General features: G+C 42.7%; 1 protein-coding gene across 2 annotated transcripts in view; it reads right to left on the bottom strand.

The window, feature by feature from the left end:
• kcnh3 (potassium voltage-gated channel, subfamily H (eag-related), member 3) overlaps positions 1-18,493 on the bottom strand; it is a 138,320-nt gene that overhangs the window by 1,178 nt on the left and 118,649 nt on the right. The window contains exons 10-13 of one of the 2 annotated variants that reach the window (XM_038298480.1): positions 9,915-10,129; positions 4,671-4,927; positions 4,245-4,345; positions 3,858-3,910 (exon numbers count right to left, since the gene is read on the bottom strand). In XM_038298480.1, coding sequence (XP_038154408.1) covers positions 3,858-3,910; positions 4,245-4,345; positions 4,671-4,927; positions 9,915-10,129 — 626 coding nt within the window. The remainder of the gene's footprint in view (positions 1-3,857; positions 3,911-4,244; positions 4,346-4,670; positions 4,928-9,914; positions 10,130-18,493) is intronic. The other variant, XM_038298481.1, reaches the window with a different exon arrangement.

Raw genomic sequence — 18,493 nt, 5'->3', positions numbered from 1 at the left:
ACAACCATCAGTCCTGTTTGTCTGAAGTTTTCATTTTAAGGAGAATACGCCAGAAGCTGGGTAAGCGTAAAAAAACAAGGGATGGTTAGGGTTAGGGTTGGAGTCCTGGTTTATTTACATGTTTGTCCCTTTAGACAGAAATATACATCTCAGATTAAGGTGGTTTTTAAGTTTCTCCGAGATATGGAGCATTGCAGGCACAGAAGAAGCCAAGCGACCCCCATTCCAAAGGGTTGGACCCGTTCGTCCGTTTCTATTTGCATGTTTTCTAAACTAAAAACCAGACTTTGTTGGTCTAAGGTTCAGAAAATGTAGGTTTGTAAAAGAGAAACTGAGTCTACACAGGAAAGAGATTCAAGCAACTTCTGCAGGAGCGGAAAGAAAAAGCCCAACCCAACTTCAAGCTTTCTTTCTCCGAATCCTCTCCTGCAGCCATCTTTTATTAACAGAACAAAACACATGGTTACAAAACTGTTCTGACAGAACAATTGATCAGTTCATAAAGACAGGATGCTTCACCAGACAAGGCAGGATGGTCTCCTGACTAAATAACAAGACACAGTGGAGCATCCCCTTGAACAAATGTTTCATAAGCACACATTAATTTTATAATCATCATTGAATAAACCTAACAGTTGGGCTGCTGGATAAAACCTGGAACTAAACCCTATTTCCGACATTTTGAATTGAAAAAGCTTCCTGGATGGAAGAGAAACGTCTTCAAACTTGGAAACAAAGTCCAGTGGATTGATTTTAACTTTTTCGGAATGGTTCTCCTGGTTTTTAACACTTGTGCTTCCATTATTTTATCTCTCTTTCATAAAAATAGTCACCTGACTTGGTTGGCATTACATGACCAACAGAACATGACTGTATGGGTTCTACCTACTGACCGCCATGGATCCTTTGAATTGGATCAGAGCGGGCTCACCTATCCCACCTATCAGAATGCTGGTCAAACCATTACCCATTTTCATTCTTTGAATAAAGAAGAGGAAACGATGTCTTCCACCGCTAACGCTGCATTAAGAACTATCTCACTATCAGCAGTTCTCCATTGTTACTTCCAAACACAGCTAACCAACCAGTGTTTCTTTCTTTTTTTACAGTGTCCTGTCTGGCAATGTGGCAATAAGAATGACTGTCTTGATGCCAAAAAGAGCCCAACAGATTTTACTTTCACAAGTGTAGCAGTACGGCTATCGCCATAGTGATCCGCTTGGTTTATACTTATAAATAGCTGTATTATAATTCATGCAGGGAGTTTTACAGATTATTCTACTTACTGCAATGTAAGTAGAACAGGAAAGGAAAAACAGAAAAAAGGAGACAAGATGAAAGAAAGAGGAGATAAAAGGGAGTAATCTGATGTGTACTGTGGTAGCTGAAGATCAGAATATGGTGATTCTTGACTCAAATGACGATCATGTGACCTGTCCTTGTATAATTGACTTTATCCCTTTAGGGTGTATACAAACTAAAAGTATTAAGGTTCATCCAGTCTTTCAATAATCTATTCAATTAAGTTTATTTCTATTGCACCAATTCACAACATATGTCATCTTAAGGCACTTTCCAGTTCACCAGATCATCCAGTTAGATTGATTCAAAGTTTTCTATCTAAGCAAAACCAGCTGATTGCAGCCCTGCTGATGACCCAGTACCATGTTAGTGCGGTTCAGTTGTGTTTGGAGCAGTCTGGTTCAGTTGTGCAAGCCATTAACACTCAACCTTTATCTCGGTTACTGTGCTCAGACCCATCTTGGCACAGTTTCCAAAGTGGCTATAGTTCATGGAAAGTTACGTTTTGTAGAAAAGCTGTAGACAGCATTTGAAGAACGTTGGTATCTACAGTTTATTGGTTTCCAAGACCACCGTCCCATCCAGTGAAGGCATGTAACTGACCATATCCCTCGACTGGTTTAGAATGGATCGCATTAATCAGCACTGAACCTTTTGAAATGACTGTACATGAAGTAGGGCTTCATGTTGCTGCACTTGTTATCTGTGGTCGATAATTTAGTTTCCCTTATTTCATATATTAATCTATGCTATTCACGCACTATAAAAGTTTTGACTCACTCAGCCTGTTTCCACTGCAAGGCCACACAATTCCCCTGCGTGAGCTTCTTCACATAACAAACCACATTCTTTCTCAAGGTTCATTCATGACATGTTACTGTTTACCCAAAGTGTCAGTAATTTGTTTTAACTCTGACAACTTTAAATTTTTGTAAGTAAGGAAGAACGAAAGCCGCCCAGTTTAGAACAGGGCTGATTACCGTGCAACATGGAGGGTATGAAGATAAAAATAAAGTGCTGACTGAGTAAAATCTATGGTTCTCTGTTTATTTTACTGGAGTCAATTTTTTTTTTTTACTTTTTTCCCACTACATTAACACTATTACCATGTTCTCCGATTGGATATGCAGGTTTTTTTAAGGCTCTCTGGTTTCTTCCCTGAATCCAATAGCATCCAACTGTTACCGGTAGGTTTCTGTTTCTGTTATGTTTTTCATTTGAGTATTCTGTCTTTCCTTACTCCTTGATTTCTAGTGTTTAGTTTTCTTTTCACCATGTTTCATTATCCTCGTTATTTGATTATCATTTTGTTATTTCCAGTCTTTCCATTTGTTGTCCTCTGCTGCCCCCTTGTGTCCTCTTTCACTAGCTCTGTTTTCTGCACTGCCCTCACCTGTTTTCAATCCCCTCATTAGCCCCCTCTTTGTCTCAGTCTCCTTTAAAAGCCCTCTCTGTTCAGTTCCCCTTTGCTGGGTCCTCGTCAAACACCGTCTGCTTGCTCCAACTCCTTCTCTCTGTGCCCACCTCGTCTTGTTTGTGATTCCCCTGATTTTCCCCAAGGTTTCTGGTACGTTAGACTTGTTTTCATGTTTATTAGATTTTTTTGGAGTTCTGGACTTCTGGTTTCTTGTTTTGTTTTCCTTGGATTTTTGGATAACCAGCCTCTGTTTTCTGTCAAGTTTTTTTTATTAAATCCACAACAGATTCACCTCTGCCTCTGCTTTTGGGTCCTCTCACTCATTAACCAATTCGTGACGCCAACTCGTCTAAACAGGTCTTAGGCCTGATTGCGTTTCCGTGTCATAGACTGGTAACCAGAGCGGACCCACTGAAAGAGGAACCAGCTCTCATGACCCACATGCATTAGGTGGGTATAGAGTGAATTGCTGGATAAATATGATTTAGAAAGTTTCATAAAGTTGCAAATTGTCACAGTACAATGGGATAAATACAGAACATTTTCAGATTTGTCAATTGGGAATCCTGGGCCAAGAATCTTAGCCTCGTGAGACCATCCTGATCTCGCGAGCTTTCAAGGTTTCACTCGCAGATCAGTCTGGAGACTCTCCGTTAAAGAAAATTTGGAGCCGTTCACCAAACGAACGTCCAATCAGCGTTGGCTTTGAGGCGGGTTGATGTGTGACGCAACGAGAAGCGCGACAGTTCAGTCTAAAGAACATGGCGGCTTCAGCCGGTGAAACTAGCGTTAGCGTGGCTATCGAGCAAGTTTTATCGGAATTACAGAGTATTTCTTCAATGAAAGAAGAGCAAAACACTGCTCTGGAGGCTTTTCTCAGGAGTTTGATCTATCAATTGGCTCCTCTTCGTCGTCGCTCTGTTAGTACGTCATATGCTTCGTTGATCTGATTGGTTTATTTGGCCCGTCTATCACCAGCATAGGCCAATCAGCTAACCAGTATTTTCGCCCCTTCCCAAAATTACTTCAACGGAAGGTTTCCAGATGGATATGCGGAGCAAATCCATCTGGCGGAGTCAGGTTACAAGAATCTGAGTCAGTGGAGAAAATGCAGCAGTTATGATACTCCGTCACTTACCTCCTCTGTAAGCTTGGTCACGCTCTGCTTCATCTCAGAGTGCTCGCGGATCCCTGCAGATAACATGAACATAAACGCTTTAACATTTTACTGCAAAAATTTGAAATCTAAATGAGTCATTTTTGAACAGAGGAGATAAGTGAAACACTTTGCCAATGGAACAAGACTATCTACATTTAAAATAGGAAAAATCAGTCGCCTTGTCTTATTTCAAGTGCATTTTATCTAATTATCTAATCATCTTATTAACTTGCTCAAATTAATGGTAAATACACTTAATTTAAGACATTTATGCTCATTTCTAGATCGTTTTTGCAGTGCAAGCTCTTAGAAAATGTCTCAATGTGAAACTCTATGCCCCCCCCTCAGGGTGTGGGTGTGTTTTACCTGCGAGCGGGGAGGGCGGGGCTGCAGGTGACAGACTGGGGCTGAACTCAAACCTCTGCGAGGAGGTGGAATTGCTCTCTGTTTCGATGCCGTCCACAAATCTTTGCAGGAGAAACAGAATGAAACAAAAGAGATGATTGTCGCTCCGGCGTGGAGGGCGGTTTCTTTAAGCCCCGTTCTGTTCTTCAACCTCCCCACATCAGCTGCTCGGCTATTATAATCCTTCCACAGAGCAGCCAGGTCCCATATGATCCACCAGCTATGTAATCTACTGGTTGCCATGGCAGCCAGACACAGTGCGCTGCAGAGTCCACTGCAGCTTGTGCAGCTCTTCCTCTGTCTCTGTTTTTGTGTCTGAAGCCACAATGCTTCTCTTTCTGCTGTTTGCACCTGTAGCGTGTTTACATGCTTGTGTTCATGTCTCACCTGGGGCTGAGCTCTGGCGGCGCACTGCTGAAGCTCACCACCGGTATCTGCAAGGTGGAGGGCCGCAGGTGCTCTGTGGGGGCCCGGAAAGGCCGCGGGGTCAGGAGGGGGGAGCGCAGAGGCGAGCTGAGGCCCCTGCTGAGATGCAGCGGGGAGCGAGGAGCCCGGGAAACGGAGCTCTGCTCCTCATCACCCTCCTCATCCTCACGGATGGACGGTAACTTCTTCACCAGGCCGCCGTTACTCTCCCAGTCCTTCTGGGAAACAGGAAGGTCAGAGTTTTTAGCTGAGGTTACAGGAGGGGACAGAGATGTCCCTTTAAGACAATAAGTGCTCAGTGTAGGTAAATGAACTGCAGTGTCGTAGTTCTACCAGTAGGTGTCAGACAAACACAAGAGTTTGATCCTGGTCCTTTTGCTGCATTTCTACATTTCAACGCATCCCAGTCATGTCATTTATCTGCTAAGTGGTTTGAAACAGAATAAAAGATGAGATGAGTTCTGTTTGTTTCAAGACTTTTCATAAAATACAGGACCAGGGCTAATCCACAACTAATGTTGTGAAAGTGTGGAGGGTGTTGGAAAGGTTTCTGTTTTAGAGAATCAAGCTGAGGAAGAACAAACCAATCAGAATTTGATGCCACAAAATGTTTAGAAAAGTAGGAGAGGCATATCTGTTATTGTTTTTTTTTTAAATCTGACTGGCTTTTAATGAGACTCTGGGAAAAGGTTAATTCTTCTGCTGCAGAAACAATGTCTTCCTGCAATACACCAGATTTTAGTAGCAGTAGAGCATTTGGTCTGCTTCCACTCTTCATCCTGAGCCTCCCTGCAGAGAAACTAATCAAGACCTTAGATCTGTGTTCCTGAAGGAGCTGCTGCTCTGCTAGAACAAGAAGCAGCTTTGCTGCTAGCATATCAGCTGTGCTGCTGCCATCAACACCTTTGTTTCTAGATGTTGGAGCTTGGCCTGTTTTCCAGTGTAGTCCTGTTTCTCTGACTGTGACTAACTGGATGTGCTCTCTTCATCCTCTGACATGGGAGCTGGCTCGGAGCTCGTCTGCCTGGCTGTGTGTTTCCTGGACGGGGCCGCCTGTGGAGCTGGTTGACAGTTGCCTTTTGTATCTATGCTTCTTTTTCTATGTCTGCTTCTGTCTCCTTGAACCCCTCTCCAGTTGTTGTTAGTTGCTTCCTCGTCTCTGGCTCTCCACGTGTTTTCCTTGATGTTTGCTGGTTTTTTGGTTCTCAGTATTTTTGTGCCTTGGATTTTTTTTGCCTCAGTTGCACCCAACTGTGACAATTTTTTACATTTGTAATATAATTATTGATAATATTGAGGCACAATCTTGGGAATGAATTTAGTTTGGTTTCATTTCCTCTTTATGATGCAGCCTTCTAAAAATAGATTATGCTGCCAAATGGCTTTTAGAGAGTAAAAACATTATGATCCAGTCTTTTCCTAATGAAATTTATGGGGTGAATTTGCCAGGATGTCCTTCCAGAGATGACTGGGGGCAGAATGATAGTTTCATGTGACGTCTCTAAAGCAGACTAGTGTCCTGCTGATGAACAACTGCCAACTGCTTTTAAACACATGTAGACAGCTGCTCATGCTATTAAATCTACTGAATAACCTGTATGCATGTAGGTTTTTAATTATTGTGTTAAACGTCGTCTTCTTCTGTTTAACCAAATACCTTTCCAGTTTCCTAGTAAACAGTTCCTGCTTTGGGTGAATTAATCTGCAGCATTTTAAATGTTGAGGCTACTTTATGGAAATGTCAAGATTAAGGACCTTTTATGCAGTATGGGCTCACTATTCCTTCACTTTCTGTAGAGAACACTACTTTATCAAGGACCCTGCAGCACATTTATTTTCTTTTAATATTTTAGATCTTGGAATAAAGCAGAGGAATCAGTCCAAATTGGAATCAGCAGGTCAGACCTCAAAGAAAACTAGAAATCCATGTTAATGTAAAAATGCATGATGGATGTATCTCCATAAAACAATGAAATCACTCAAAACTTCATCAGATCGCCTGAATGATGAGATGTGAATCACTTTGATCACTGCCTGCACCATTCAGGCCGACGCCCCTCTGCTTCCCCATTTCTCAAATCTACTCTCCCATCATCGCTTCTCTTAATCAACTCTCCCTCTCTCCCCTCCCTGCGCCGCCTCAGCATTCCCTCGTCTTTGCCCCCCCCTCCACCTCTGTGGCAGCCTCCTTTATTTTTAGCTCCCTGCTTCTAATTTTAGCTCCCAGCTCCGCGGGGAACCAAGGAGCTTTCTGCGATGCGGGGGTGTGATAAGCGCTCTGTTCTCCTGTGAACGCGTGTGTGGGTGTGCTGAGGTTTGTGGGCGACAGAGCTGGGATGTTTATCAGAAGCCAAAGCACGTGTGTGAGGATAAATGCACGCACGGTTGTGAAGCGGGGGAAAGTGATATTTCATTGTTTCTGTGCAGCGGTTGGAGCCTCTGTGCTCTCCTCATGCAGAGACGGAGAAGCAGAGGAAGACAGAAGCTGAATGGTTGTTAAAGCTCACGTTCTCAGACATCGATTGAAACCAAATATTTAACTGACTACTTTCCAAAGCCTAGTTCCCCCATCAGGCTGCACAGTGGGTAGCACTGCTGCCTTGCAGCAAGAAGGTTCCGGGTTCGATTCACAGCCCGGGGTCTTTCTGTTCTCCCTGTGCATACGTGGGTTCTCTCCGGGTACTCTGGCTTCCTACCACAGTCTAAAAACATGACTGTTGGGTTAATTGGCTTCTCTAAATTCTCCCGTGGAGTAAAACATGTTGAGTTATGTCTGTTCTTAGCCTCACAGCGTCTTTCATGGCATGAAGGGGAGAACTGTTGTTTTGAAAAGATCCACCTGGCCAGTGAAAGATATATTAGCCTAACAAAGAACAGACTTGATGAACTCAAGCTGTTTTAAATGTGTGAGAAAGTTCTTTATGCAGGGGGTGGGTTGGTTCCCCTGGGGGGAGTGTGTGTGTTGGGATTTTGCCTCAGTCAGAGCTCAATCTCCGTCTGAGGATGTTAAATAAATTTAAACATATTTTCTTGCAAGAAAAGCTTCTGTCTCAGATTTCTAACTCCACACTCCTTAGGTGTGAGTGTGCACCTGAATGGTTGTTTGTTTCTGTGTTGCCCTGCGATGGACTGGCGGCCTGTCCAGGGTGGACCCGCATCTCGCCCAGAGACAGCTGGAGGTAGGCAGCAGCACCCCTCACATCCCCATCAGGGATAAGTGTGATGGAAAATGGATGGATAGTTCCCCCATGATGTGTTTGGATGAATCAAGCTTAGACGTCCGCAGGCTTCTCTGCAGGACCCCCTCAGGTGGTCGATTGCAGAGTTGTTTCTTTTTGCATACATAGGAAAGACATGTGCAGCCTCAGACCTGATATGGAGGCAGCAGGTTGCACATCTGTCTAGATGTTATCCACAAAGATATGCACTCACACTCTGCAGTAAAAGCGGAGCGCCCTGGAGAGCCAAACGATTCCACTGCAGCAGAGAGGGAGAGAATAAGAAAGGGAAATGAGATGGCACAGGTTCTGCCCCCCCTCTCCTCCTTCCCTACTTTCTCCTTTTCTCCCCTATGACTGGCTGTTCTATTTTTAGCAAGCAGGATCCAATCTTAGCAGCAGTTCAGGAGGGAGAGCCAGTCAGGGAGAACCCGTGCTTCCCCCCCCTCCTCTATTTTTAGCAGCAGGAGAGCTTCAAACGGCAGCGCTAATCTATTCTGATCTTTGTGCTTTTCTCCGTCTGCTGCTGTTGCAGCAGGAACAGAGTTCAGTCGGTGTGTTTGATGCCGAGCTTTTAAATGCAGGAAGCCAGAGACTGATATGGGGGAGGGGGTCAGACACAGCTCTTATCCAGCGGACCCTCTTAACACTAGCATCTCTCTGAATCAGCACATTATATTGGATCATTTCCTATAGGGCTGTCGCCTTGTCTCTGTTGAAAGCAGCGACTCTGTTTGTTGTCCTCTGATTCTGTGATCCATCATTATCCGCATCACATCACTAGTTAGAGCCCACCTCAGTTTTTTTATATGCTGATGCCACATTAAACCCATATTCCCTGTCCAAAGAATGCCACATGCAACTGATGTGCATTGTGAGATAAGATTTTATTCCGGGATTTCGTGATGCTGAACATACTTGAAATGCTGCATCTAACAATCCAGTGAGCTGTAATTGGGTCTCATGGCATCAATGGAACAGTAGAATGGGAGGCAGATCTGTTAGTTCTCAGGCTCCTCTCCTGTGGAACCAACTACCAGTTTTAGTCCGTGAGGCAGACACCCTGTCTACTTTTAAGGCTAGGCTTAAAACTTTCCTTTTTGATAAAGCTTCTAGTTAGAGTGGCTCAGGTTATCCTGAGCTATCTCTATAGTTCTGCTGCTATAGGCTTAGACTGCTGGAGGACATAGGGACCCCCATTTCATCATTCTGCTTCATTCTATCTCTATTCTCCCACTCTGCAGAATCTGTTAGTTCAATCTCTAACGTTCTGCTCTCTCTGCTTTTTCTCACAGTAGTTTCATCTGGTCTGTTCCTGTTTGGCTGTGACTCCATCCTGGAGAGAAATATCAGCTGTGCTGCTGCCATAAACACCTTTGTTTCTAGATGTTGGAGCTTGGCCTGTTTTCCAGTGTAGTCCTGTTTCTCTGACTGTGACTAACTGGATGTGCTCTCTTCATCCTCTGGCATGGGAGCTGGCTCGGAGCTCGTCTGCCTGGCTGTGTGTTTCCTGGACGGGGCCGCCTGTGGAGCTGGTTGACAGTTGCCTTTTGTATCTATGCTTCTTTTTCTATGTCTGCTTCTGTCTCCTTGAACCCCAGTGGGCCTCAGCAGATGGCCGCTCACACTGAGCCTGGTTCTGCTGGAGGTTTCTTCCTGTTCAGAGGGAGTTTTTCCTCTCCACTGTCACTACAAGCATGCTTAGTGTGAGGGATTGCTGAAGAGTCAATGAGTCGATGCAATCAGCTGGTTTTCCTTAGATAGAAAACTTTGAATCAATCTGACTGGATGATCTGGTGAACTGGAAAGTGACCTGAGATGATATGATGTGAATTGGAGCTATAGAAATAAACTGAATAGAAATGAATTTAGTCCCGTTTGTTCAGATTCATTTGGACCGATCTTTCCACAAACAATACAGAACCATTTTGGTGAGTTCAGAGATCCCTGTGTTGCATTGTGCCGTATGGGTGGATGATGTACTTACGTCCGCCCCGTGACCCTCGCGCAGGTTGTACGTGAGGTCATGCTGTATCTCGCTGATGAACTTCTGGGCGTATTCCGGGTAGAGCCGGAGGACCTCCCTGAGCCCCTTCAGGCTGATGTACTGCAGGTCACAGTAGGTCAGGGCTTTGACGTTGGCATTGGTCTTGATCACCTGCTCCTTGGTCAGGGAGTCTGAACCAATCAGGTCCCCTTTACCTGAAAGGATAAAGCCACAGAGAGGAGGAGTAAAAGAAGCTGCACCTGGAGGGATTTTTTTTTGCTCACTAAGTGTTTCTGTGGATTATTATCTGGGCTTCAGTGTGGAACATTGTCCGTTTGTTCCTGTCATCCATGTTGCTCCTTGTCTTTTCTGCTTGTTCCCTCAGCCTCTCCTCGTTGCATTCTGCATTACGTATCACCCGCCCTCTTTGTCGCCAAAGATTTTCACTTCACATTGCCTGCATGCTGTTTGTTTGCTTCAGTATAAATTGGTCCTAAATATCAACAAAAAAGCATCACTGGCTGCAGCTGTAAAATATATCAGAATCATGCATTCCTTAAATTGATTAATAAAACCTGATTAAGGTCAAATATGCATCTGATTATAAAATTATCATTAGGTACATGTTCAGTTAACTTGCTTTTAATTATGTATGAATATAAAAAAGCTTTTGGAGTTATATCCTGTAAGCCAATTATTAAATTAAAGGTCAGTGTGCAGTGAGAAACCCTGCCTTGTTTTTGCAAAGCTAACCATGTAGCAGCGAGCATGTTGCTGTTTTTCCTTCTCCCTCCCCTGTGAGACAATTACCACCAGCTCTTAGCATAACGCAAACAGCTCAGGGGTCTCATTTATAAAACATTATGTCGGATCCATACTATAAGCGTAAGTTTGCCGAAAGGTCAACAGAGAATCTGATTTATAAAACCTTGCACACGCTCACCATTTGACATTTATAGATCACAGCTCAGAGTCTGAGTACAATGTTCCACCTCATCTTCTGCTCGCTACAAGCTTCAATCACAGTTTTAGTCCGTGAGGCAGACACCCTGTCTACTTTTAAGGCTAGGCTTAAAACTTTCCTTTTTGATAAAGCTTCTAGTTAGAGTGGCTCAGGTTATCCTGATCTATCTCTATAGTTCTGCTGCTATAGGCTTAGACTGCTGGAGGACATAGGGACCCCTTTTTCATCATTCTGCTTCATTCTATCGCTATTCTCCCACTCTGCAGAATCTGTTAGTTCAATCTCTAACGTTCTGCTCTCTCTGCTTTTTCTCATAGTAGCTTCATCTGGTCTGTTCCTGTTTGGCTGTGACTCCATCCTGGAGAGAAATATCAGCTGTGCTGCTGCCATCAACACCTTTGTTTCTAGATGTTGGAGCTTGGCCTGTTTTCCAGTGTAGTCCTGTTTCTCTGACTGTGACTAACTGGATGTGCTCTCTTCATCCTCTGACATGGGAGCTGGCTCGGAGCTCGTCTGCCTGGCTGTGTGTTTCCTGGACGGGGCCGCCTGTGGAGCTGGTTGACAGTTGCCTTTTGTATCTATGCTTCTTTTTCTATGTCTGCTTCTGTCTCCTTGAACCCCAGTGGGCCTCAGCAGATGGCCGCTCACACTGAGCCTAGTTCTGCTGGAGGTTTTTTCCTGTTAAAAGGGAGTTTTTCCTCTCCACTGTCGCTACAAGCATGCTTAGTGTGAGGGATTGCTGAAGAGTCAATGAGTCGATGCAATCAGCTGGTTTTCCTTAGATAGAAAACTTTGAATCAATCTGACTGGATGATCTGGTGAACTGGAAAGTGACCTGAGATGACATGATGGGAATTGGAGCTATAGAAATAAACTGAATAGAATTGAATTAACACATTATAAAATATTTCAGGTCACTAAACCATCAGCAAGACTGAGAAAATTCTAATAACATGTTCAGCAAATGATTCAAAGCAAAAGTTATTCAGATGTGGTAAACTGTTTAACGTCTTTTTATCACTTGATGAAAAAGGTTCCTGCAAAGCGAACGTTTGAATGATCTGTTCTGAAAACCAGAAGCTCTTCTATTAATCTAAACTTTCCTCTAACTGTGTGTATGATTCATCTTTTAGGAACTGTTTCAGCACAGCATGTTTTGGTCTAACCATTTCACAAGCAGATCTTCCTTTGCATAAATAAAAACACACTTTTGCCCCTGATTGTGATGTTTTTTATTCCCCAGAAACGATTAAATTTGTTGGCTGGGCTTTTAAGGAATAAAGCAGGAAGAGTTAACAACATTCATTGTTTTTATAGAGCTTTTTTCTTTTAACTAATTTCAAAATGAAAGGTCTGTTTTGTTTGTACTAGAACACCACAAGCTAAACAAGAATGAGTCAAAGGTAATTTAGGAATTATAAATACTTTTTATCTTTTTATTCATTTATTCTCGAAGCTCTTCGGTAAACAATAATGGCCTTTGCTGCTGATCGTCATCAGTAATGAAAAAAAATCAGCTGACAAATGCATGATTGATGAACTTGTTTATAGATAATATATGTAACAGATGTTTGCAAATGTCCTGTTGTCAGGCGAGTCCCGAGCAAACGGCTGTAATCCAGAGCGGGACATCAGCGCCTTCAGGCCAGGAACCATCACAGCGCTGCAGTTTGCTCTTCTTTACTCAGACGCTCATTTCTCAAGGTCGCTACATCAAACAGAAGGAAATCCTTCAGTTTGAGAAATCAGATCGTTTTATAAAAATAGCCATAACTGGAATATCATTTGGTTTTGACTAATGTAAGAAATGTAAATAAATACTCTGTAAATTTAGACTCACTTTGCTTTTAAATGATGGACTATAGATTTAACTTTTATGACAGATGAATCTGTGTATATTTTCCTTGTTAAACAGATTTTCTTTAATTTTTCCCTCCTTATTTGGAAATGTTCCTACTGACCCAGATAAATATAGCCGTAACTTACACTCACCGGCCACTTTATTAGGTACCCCATGCTGGTAACGGGTTGGACCCCCTTTTGCCTTCAGAACTGCCTCAATTCTTGGTGGCATAGATTCAACAAGGTGCTGGAAGCATTCCTCAGGGAGTTTGGTCCATATTGACATGATGGCATCACACAGTTGCCGCAGATTTGTCGGCTGCACATCCATGATGTGAATCTCCCGTTCCACCACATCCCAAAGATGCTCTATTGGATTGAGATCTGGTGACTGTGGAGGCCATTTGAGTACAGTGAACTCATTGTCATGTTCAAGAAACCAGTCTGAGATGATTCCAGCTTTATGACATGGCGCATTATCCTGCTGAAAGTAGGCATCAGAAGTTGGGTACATTGTGGTCATAAAGGGATGGACATGGTCAGCAACAATACTCAGGTAGGCTGTGGCGTTGCAACGATGCTCAATTGGTACCAAGGGGCCCAAAGAGTGCCAAGAAAATATTCCCCACACCATGACACCACCACCACCAGCCTGAACCGTTGATACAAGGCAGGATGGATCCATGCTTTCATGTTGTAGACGCCAAATTCTGACCCTACCATCCGAATGTCGCAGCAGAAATCGAGACTCATCAGACCAGGCAACGTTTTTCCAATCTTCTATTGTCCAATTTCCATGAGCTTGTGCAAATTGTAGCCTCAGTTTCCTGTTCTTAGCTGAAAGGAGTGGCACCCGGTGTGGTCTTCTGCTGCTGTAGCCCATCTGCCTTAAACTGCAGGAGATTGTCTTGACCATGTTTACATGCCTAAATGCACTGAGTTGCTGCCATGTGATTGGCTGCTTAGAAATTAAGTGTTAACGAGCAGTTGGACAGCTGTACCTGATAAAGTGGCCAGTGAGTGTATATTGCCATTTAAAAACACCATATCAATCTCTTTTACTGATCAAATATTGCTATATGACATCGTTATGCTACGAAATCCCCCGAAAATTCACCAAATGTTGCCATATTTTTATATGTTGATATATTGACGCGGTATCGATCTATTTTACTAACAAAATCTCACAAGAATTTGCAAAATATCACGAGAGTTTGTAACAGAACGATGAAATTTCACGAGATTTTGAAAGTAAAATAGATCTATACCGCGTTTTAAAAATCAATTTGATATCAGCATATGAAAATATATTTGAGTATATTATTTTTCAAAGTGTCAGAAATGGATAACAAAAGTGCTATTTTCAATGACTACTTATTTTTGTCCAGCTTTAACATCGGTATCGATATCGGTTATCGGCTATGTGAGTTTTAAAATATCGGCATATCGGATATCGGCCAAAATCCCAGTATCGTGCATCCCTAAAAGACAATATAACAATATCTTATTTTTAATGTAATAGTATCCAAAATAAGCAGCCAGATTCAAGCATTATTGACCAGACATTAATGTTTGTACTAATTTACTAATGGACCGTGTGGAAATCTAGAAAAGGGTTAGGACTAGTTTCGTAGCCTAATTTTGGTAACCGCCGTATTCTAGCGTAATGTTTTTTGTATTTCAGGCTCCAAGCACGCACGAGCACACATACAGACTAGAAAACAAGCAATCAGAAAGAGAGAAGGTGGAACTTAAGGCAGGAAAATGAGAGAGTGGACTTAAACAGCTCAGTTCCATGCGCTGCTATGTGAAAGGAAGGAAACAGCAGGCAGCTGCAGCTACCAGGCAGAGGAGCTGCAAGAGGAAAAGACGCCACTGCTGCATCAACGCTGGATTGGAAATAATAAAGATGTTGGTCACATCCAGTTATTGCTAGGCACAAGTAGGTCGGTCCAAAATTTTGGTAGGGACATGTCTCTATGGTCCCTGTGCAAACCTACGCCCATGTCAGTATCACAGATTGCATTGAAAGAAAACTACATTCTCGTTTAAGTAAAAAAGAAAATATAGCCTTTAAGTTAAGTTTAGCTGTTTATTTTACTGTGACAAATTTCAAAGCAGTTCCACTGAGCCCCCTCCAGGGGACCCACCTCTCACTTGATTGATCCAGATTGTCTCTAAGTGGTCTGAGTCCTTTTTGAGCAGATTGTTTTTTTTATAATGAGCAGTTTGATTCAATTTATAATTTTTTTTACAGTTCAGTTAATTTATGTAGCACAACACAAGTCCTCTCACGGCACTTAAAAAAAAAACAGCTGGTTCATCCCTCTTCTATCCTTAATCCTAGTTACAAACTGTTGCCCCTTTCATTATTTGGACCACATTCCTGAGTGGAACAGGAATTAGCATTTTTAAATATGCAAATTAGTCCCAATAAATTAATGGTTGAGCTTTTCTTACACTTAAAGCCAGGCATACACTGTACGCAGCTACAGCTCACTCTGTACGACGACACCACAGGGTTTTTTATGAATGAAAAATTTAGCTAGACATACAATCGTATTAATACAGAGCTCATCAGTTTTACTTTGCAATATTAGACCAAAAGCGATATCGTCACTGGAGATAACGGTTGGGAATGAAAATTGTTGTTGTTTAATCCACCTATGCAGGGTGGTGACAAATGATATGCATGAGTTTTTCACATTAGCCATCTTGTTCCCCCTCTGTTGCTAGCTACTTTAGACCTCTTCTTAAAAAGTAAACATTTATGTCATAATCTAATCTAATATTTTTTATACAAAAGAGACGGTGTGGACATGTTATGGTTGTGACATTAGCAGTGTCGAAAGATATGAATAAATTAAAGAGAAAATAGCAATCTTACAGGAGCTTGAGTGAACTCGAGGCATGCAGTAGAGCTGAAGATTTGAAAATAGGGTCATCAGGAATATAGTTGACCTTTTAGTTGCCTGATTTTATTGCTTTTATATCTGATGGTGGTGACAAATGTGTGGGACACATTTTGAGCAATCGCAAAATAATAGTAAATATTGTTCAAAACTCACTGAAGTTTTAAATACATATTACAATGTACTCTTTCATTTGGTAAACAAATTACTCAATTCAATTATAACTTTTTCTTTTTTTAATCAAGTTGAAATGATTATCTCCTATCCGAGGACAACTGATTTTGTAGGCAATGGGCCAGCATATAATCATTAAATTAATTTCAGAAAAAATAAACCTTTAAAAGAATCTTAAATATGTGCAAAGGACCTCCTGATTATAACCTTGATTCTTTTTATTTATGAAAATGTTATTTATTTCCAACAGAATTAGCACTTTTGTCAAAGTGGTTTGTCAAAGAACACTACTGCCACCTACTGGTTAGTGACGTCACGGTGCGGTATCGGCTGTTGATCAAGTCCCAGTGCTGTATCTGGTGTTTGTCACAACGCGCTATTATCCAAGTCATCTTGAAAACATTCTTCTTCCAAATGTTGGCTACATATTACGGGTTTTTTCTCTGGCCAGAAGTTCGATGGCAAATCCTCCCTCTTCAAGTTGGCGATCCAACGACCCACCCGTCCGTGGAGGATCAGGAATCAGAAAGGTGGAATAACTCTTTTTTCCACTTTTACCCGATGTATTCCAGCATCCAGCTGCCATGCACGTGGGCATTGTCAGTTTCACTATAGCTCTGGTGAATTTCAATGGTGAAGTCCTCTGGAAATCTTCAATAATTGTTGTTGATTGCAGATGTGTCTAGTAGTTCCCATTGATTTAGCTTGGAAAGCGGGGAGAATGGCGCTAGGCTTACCGCACCGTGACGTCACTGCTGGAAGATGGCAGGAGGGAGGGGCTACTATATTTGGGCTAAAATGGCCGCTCCCAGACTCAGTGATCACAATGAAAATTGTTTTAATTTTTTTTACTGATTAACAATAAATTCATTAAATCACCACTAACGTATTAGTTTCAGGTATAGATAATGCTCCATTGATTATTCCTCGCTGACTGGACTTTTCCTTTAATGCCTGAAAAAAACTAAATGATAAACAAGCCGCAAAGAACAAAAATAAATTTGATAAAAATTGGAGGTCAGATCTAACCTGACTCCGCCAGATGGATTTGCTCCGCATATCCATCTGGAAACCTTCCGTTGAAGTAATTTTGGGAAGGGGCGAAAATACTGGTTAGCTGATTGGCCTATGTTGGTGATAGACGGGCCAAATAAACCAATCAGATCAACGAAACATATAACGTACTGACATAGCGACGACGAAGAGGAGCCAATTGATAGATCAAACTCTTGCTGAAACCAGTCGGGAGAAGAGCAAAAACATCTTTTCCTCTGAGAAAAGCCTCCAGAGCAGTGTTTTGCTCTTCTTTCAGTGAAGAAATACTCTGTAATTCCGATAAAACTTGCTCGATAGCCACGCTAACGCTAGTTTCACCGGCTGAAGCCGCCATGTTCTTTAGACTGAACTGTCGCGCTATTCGTTGCGTCACACCTCAACCCGCCTCAAAGCCAACGCTGATTGGACGTTCCTTTGGTGAACGGCTCCAAATTTTATTCAACGGAGAGTCTCCAGACTGATCTGCGAGTGAAACCTTGAAAGCTCGCGAGATCAGGATGGTCTCACGAGGCTAGGTCAGATCCTCCATGGGGGGCTAAAGTCAAGGTTCATGTCCAAATTAATTTCTGCAACACATATATCCTTTGCTCTGTGTTTTGTCGCCTTGCAGCAGGAGGATCAATACATTCTTTAACAATCCAGATTTGGGATGGGGGTACGCACATGAGAAGGTAGACGTGTTTTCAGTGCGCTCCTCCGATAAATCGAGTCTTTACTTTACAAAATACTTTGACACCATAAACACCTAGCGGAAAACACAATTTATTCGCTTGGTCGGCGACTATATGTGGAAATGGGTCCAAAAAAGCAAGGGACAATGAAAAAATCTGAAGAGAAAGAGCAGGACGGCGACATGCTAAATGAGCTAACTGCTAATGCCTCAGCAGACACCGCGGCTATCCTCTCCGCTATCGGAGAAATGAGTCGCAAAATGGACGAACGTTTTAACTCAATACAAACTGCTTTGGAAGAGAACCAAACTACCCTGAGAGAACATGGAGAACGCCTGTGCGCCTTGGAAAGTGCTTCCAGCGAACATGACTGCAGGTTGGCAAAAGTGGAGCAACTAGTGTCGAGGCTGGAGGAAGCTAATAAGGCCTTGCATGAGAAAGTTATCGACTTAGAGGCCCGCTCCAGACGTCAGAACATAAAGCTTGTGAATCTGCCGGAGAATGTCGAAGCTGGGAAACCAACTGAATTTGTCTCGAGATTGCTGTCGTTACTTTTCGGACACGAACACTTCCCACAGCCTGTTGAAGTGGATCGGGCGCATAGGCTAGGAAGCCGGCCATTGGATGCTAAAAGGCCCCGTATTATGATAGCAAGGATTCACAATTACCGAGTCAAGGAACGCATCATGCAACTAGCCGCTAAACACTCTCCACTGATGTATCAGGGCCAACGTATCCACATTTTCCCTGACTTCCCAGCAGAGATTGTGAAACGTCGTCAACTCTACGAGGACGCGAGGAAAAAGATTAAAGATGCGGGCCACAGAACGGGGTTCATCTATCCAGCTCGGCTACGCGTTACCCATGGCAACGTAATACACACGTTCAACTCCCCTGAAGAAGCCAACGCTTTCGTGAGAGGCATCATGACTGAAGAGAATAACTGAAGAGAGCTCCAAA

Source organism: Cyprinodon tularosa, unplaced genomic scaffold (genome assembly GCF_016077235.1).
Source record: "Cyprinodon tularosa strain WSP-4 unplaced genomic scaffold, ASM1607723v1 ctg408, whole genome shotgun sequence".
Lineage (NCBI taxonomy): Eukaryota > Metazoa > Chordata > Actinopteri > Cyprinodontiformes > Cyprinodontidae > Cyprinodon > Cyprinodon tularosa.
Note: the sequence above shows the minus strand (reverse complement) of the source record. Positions and strands in the feature narration are given on the sequence as shown.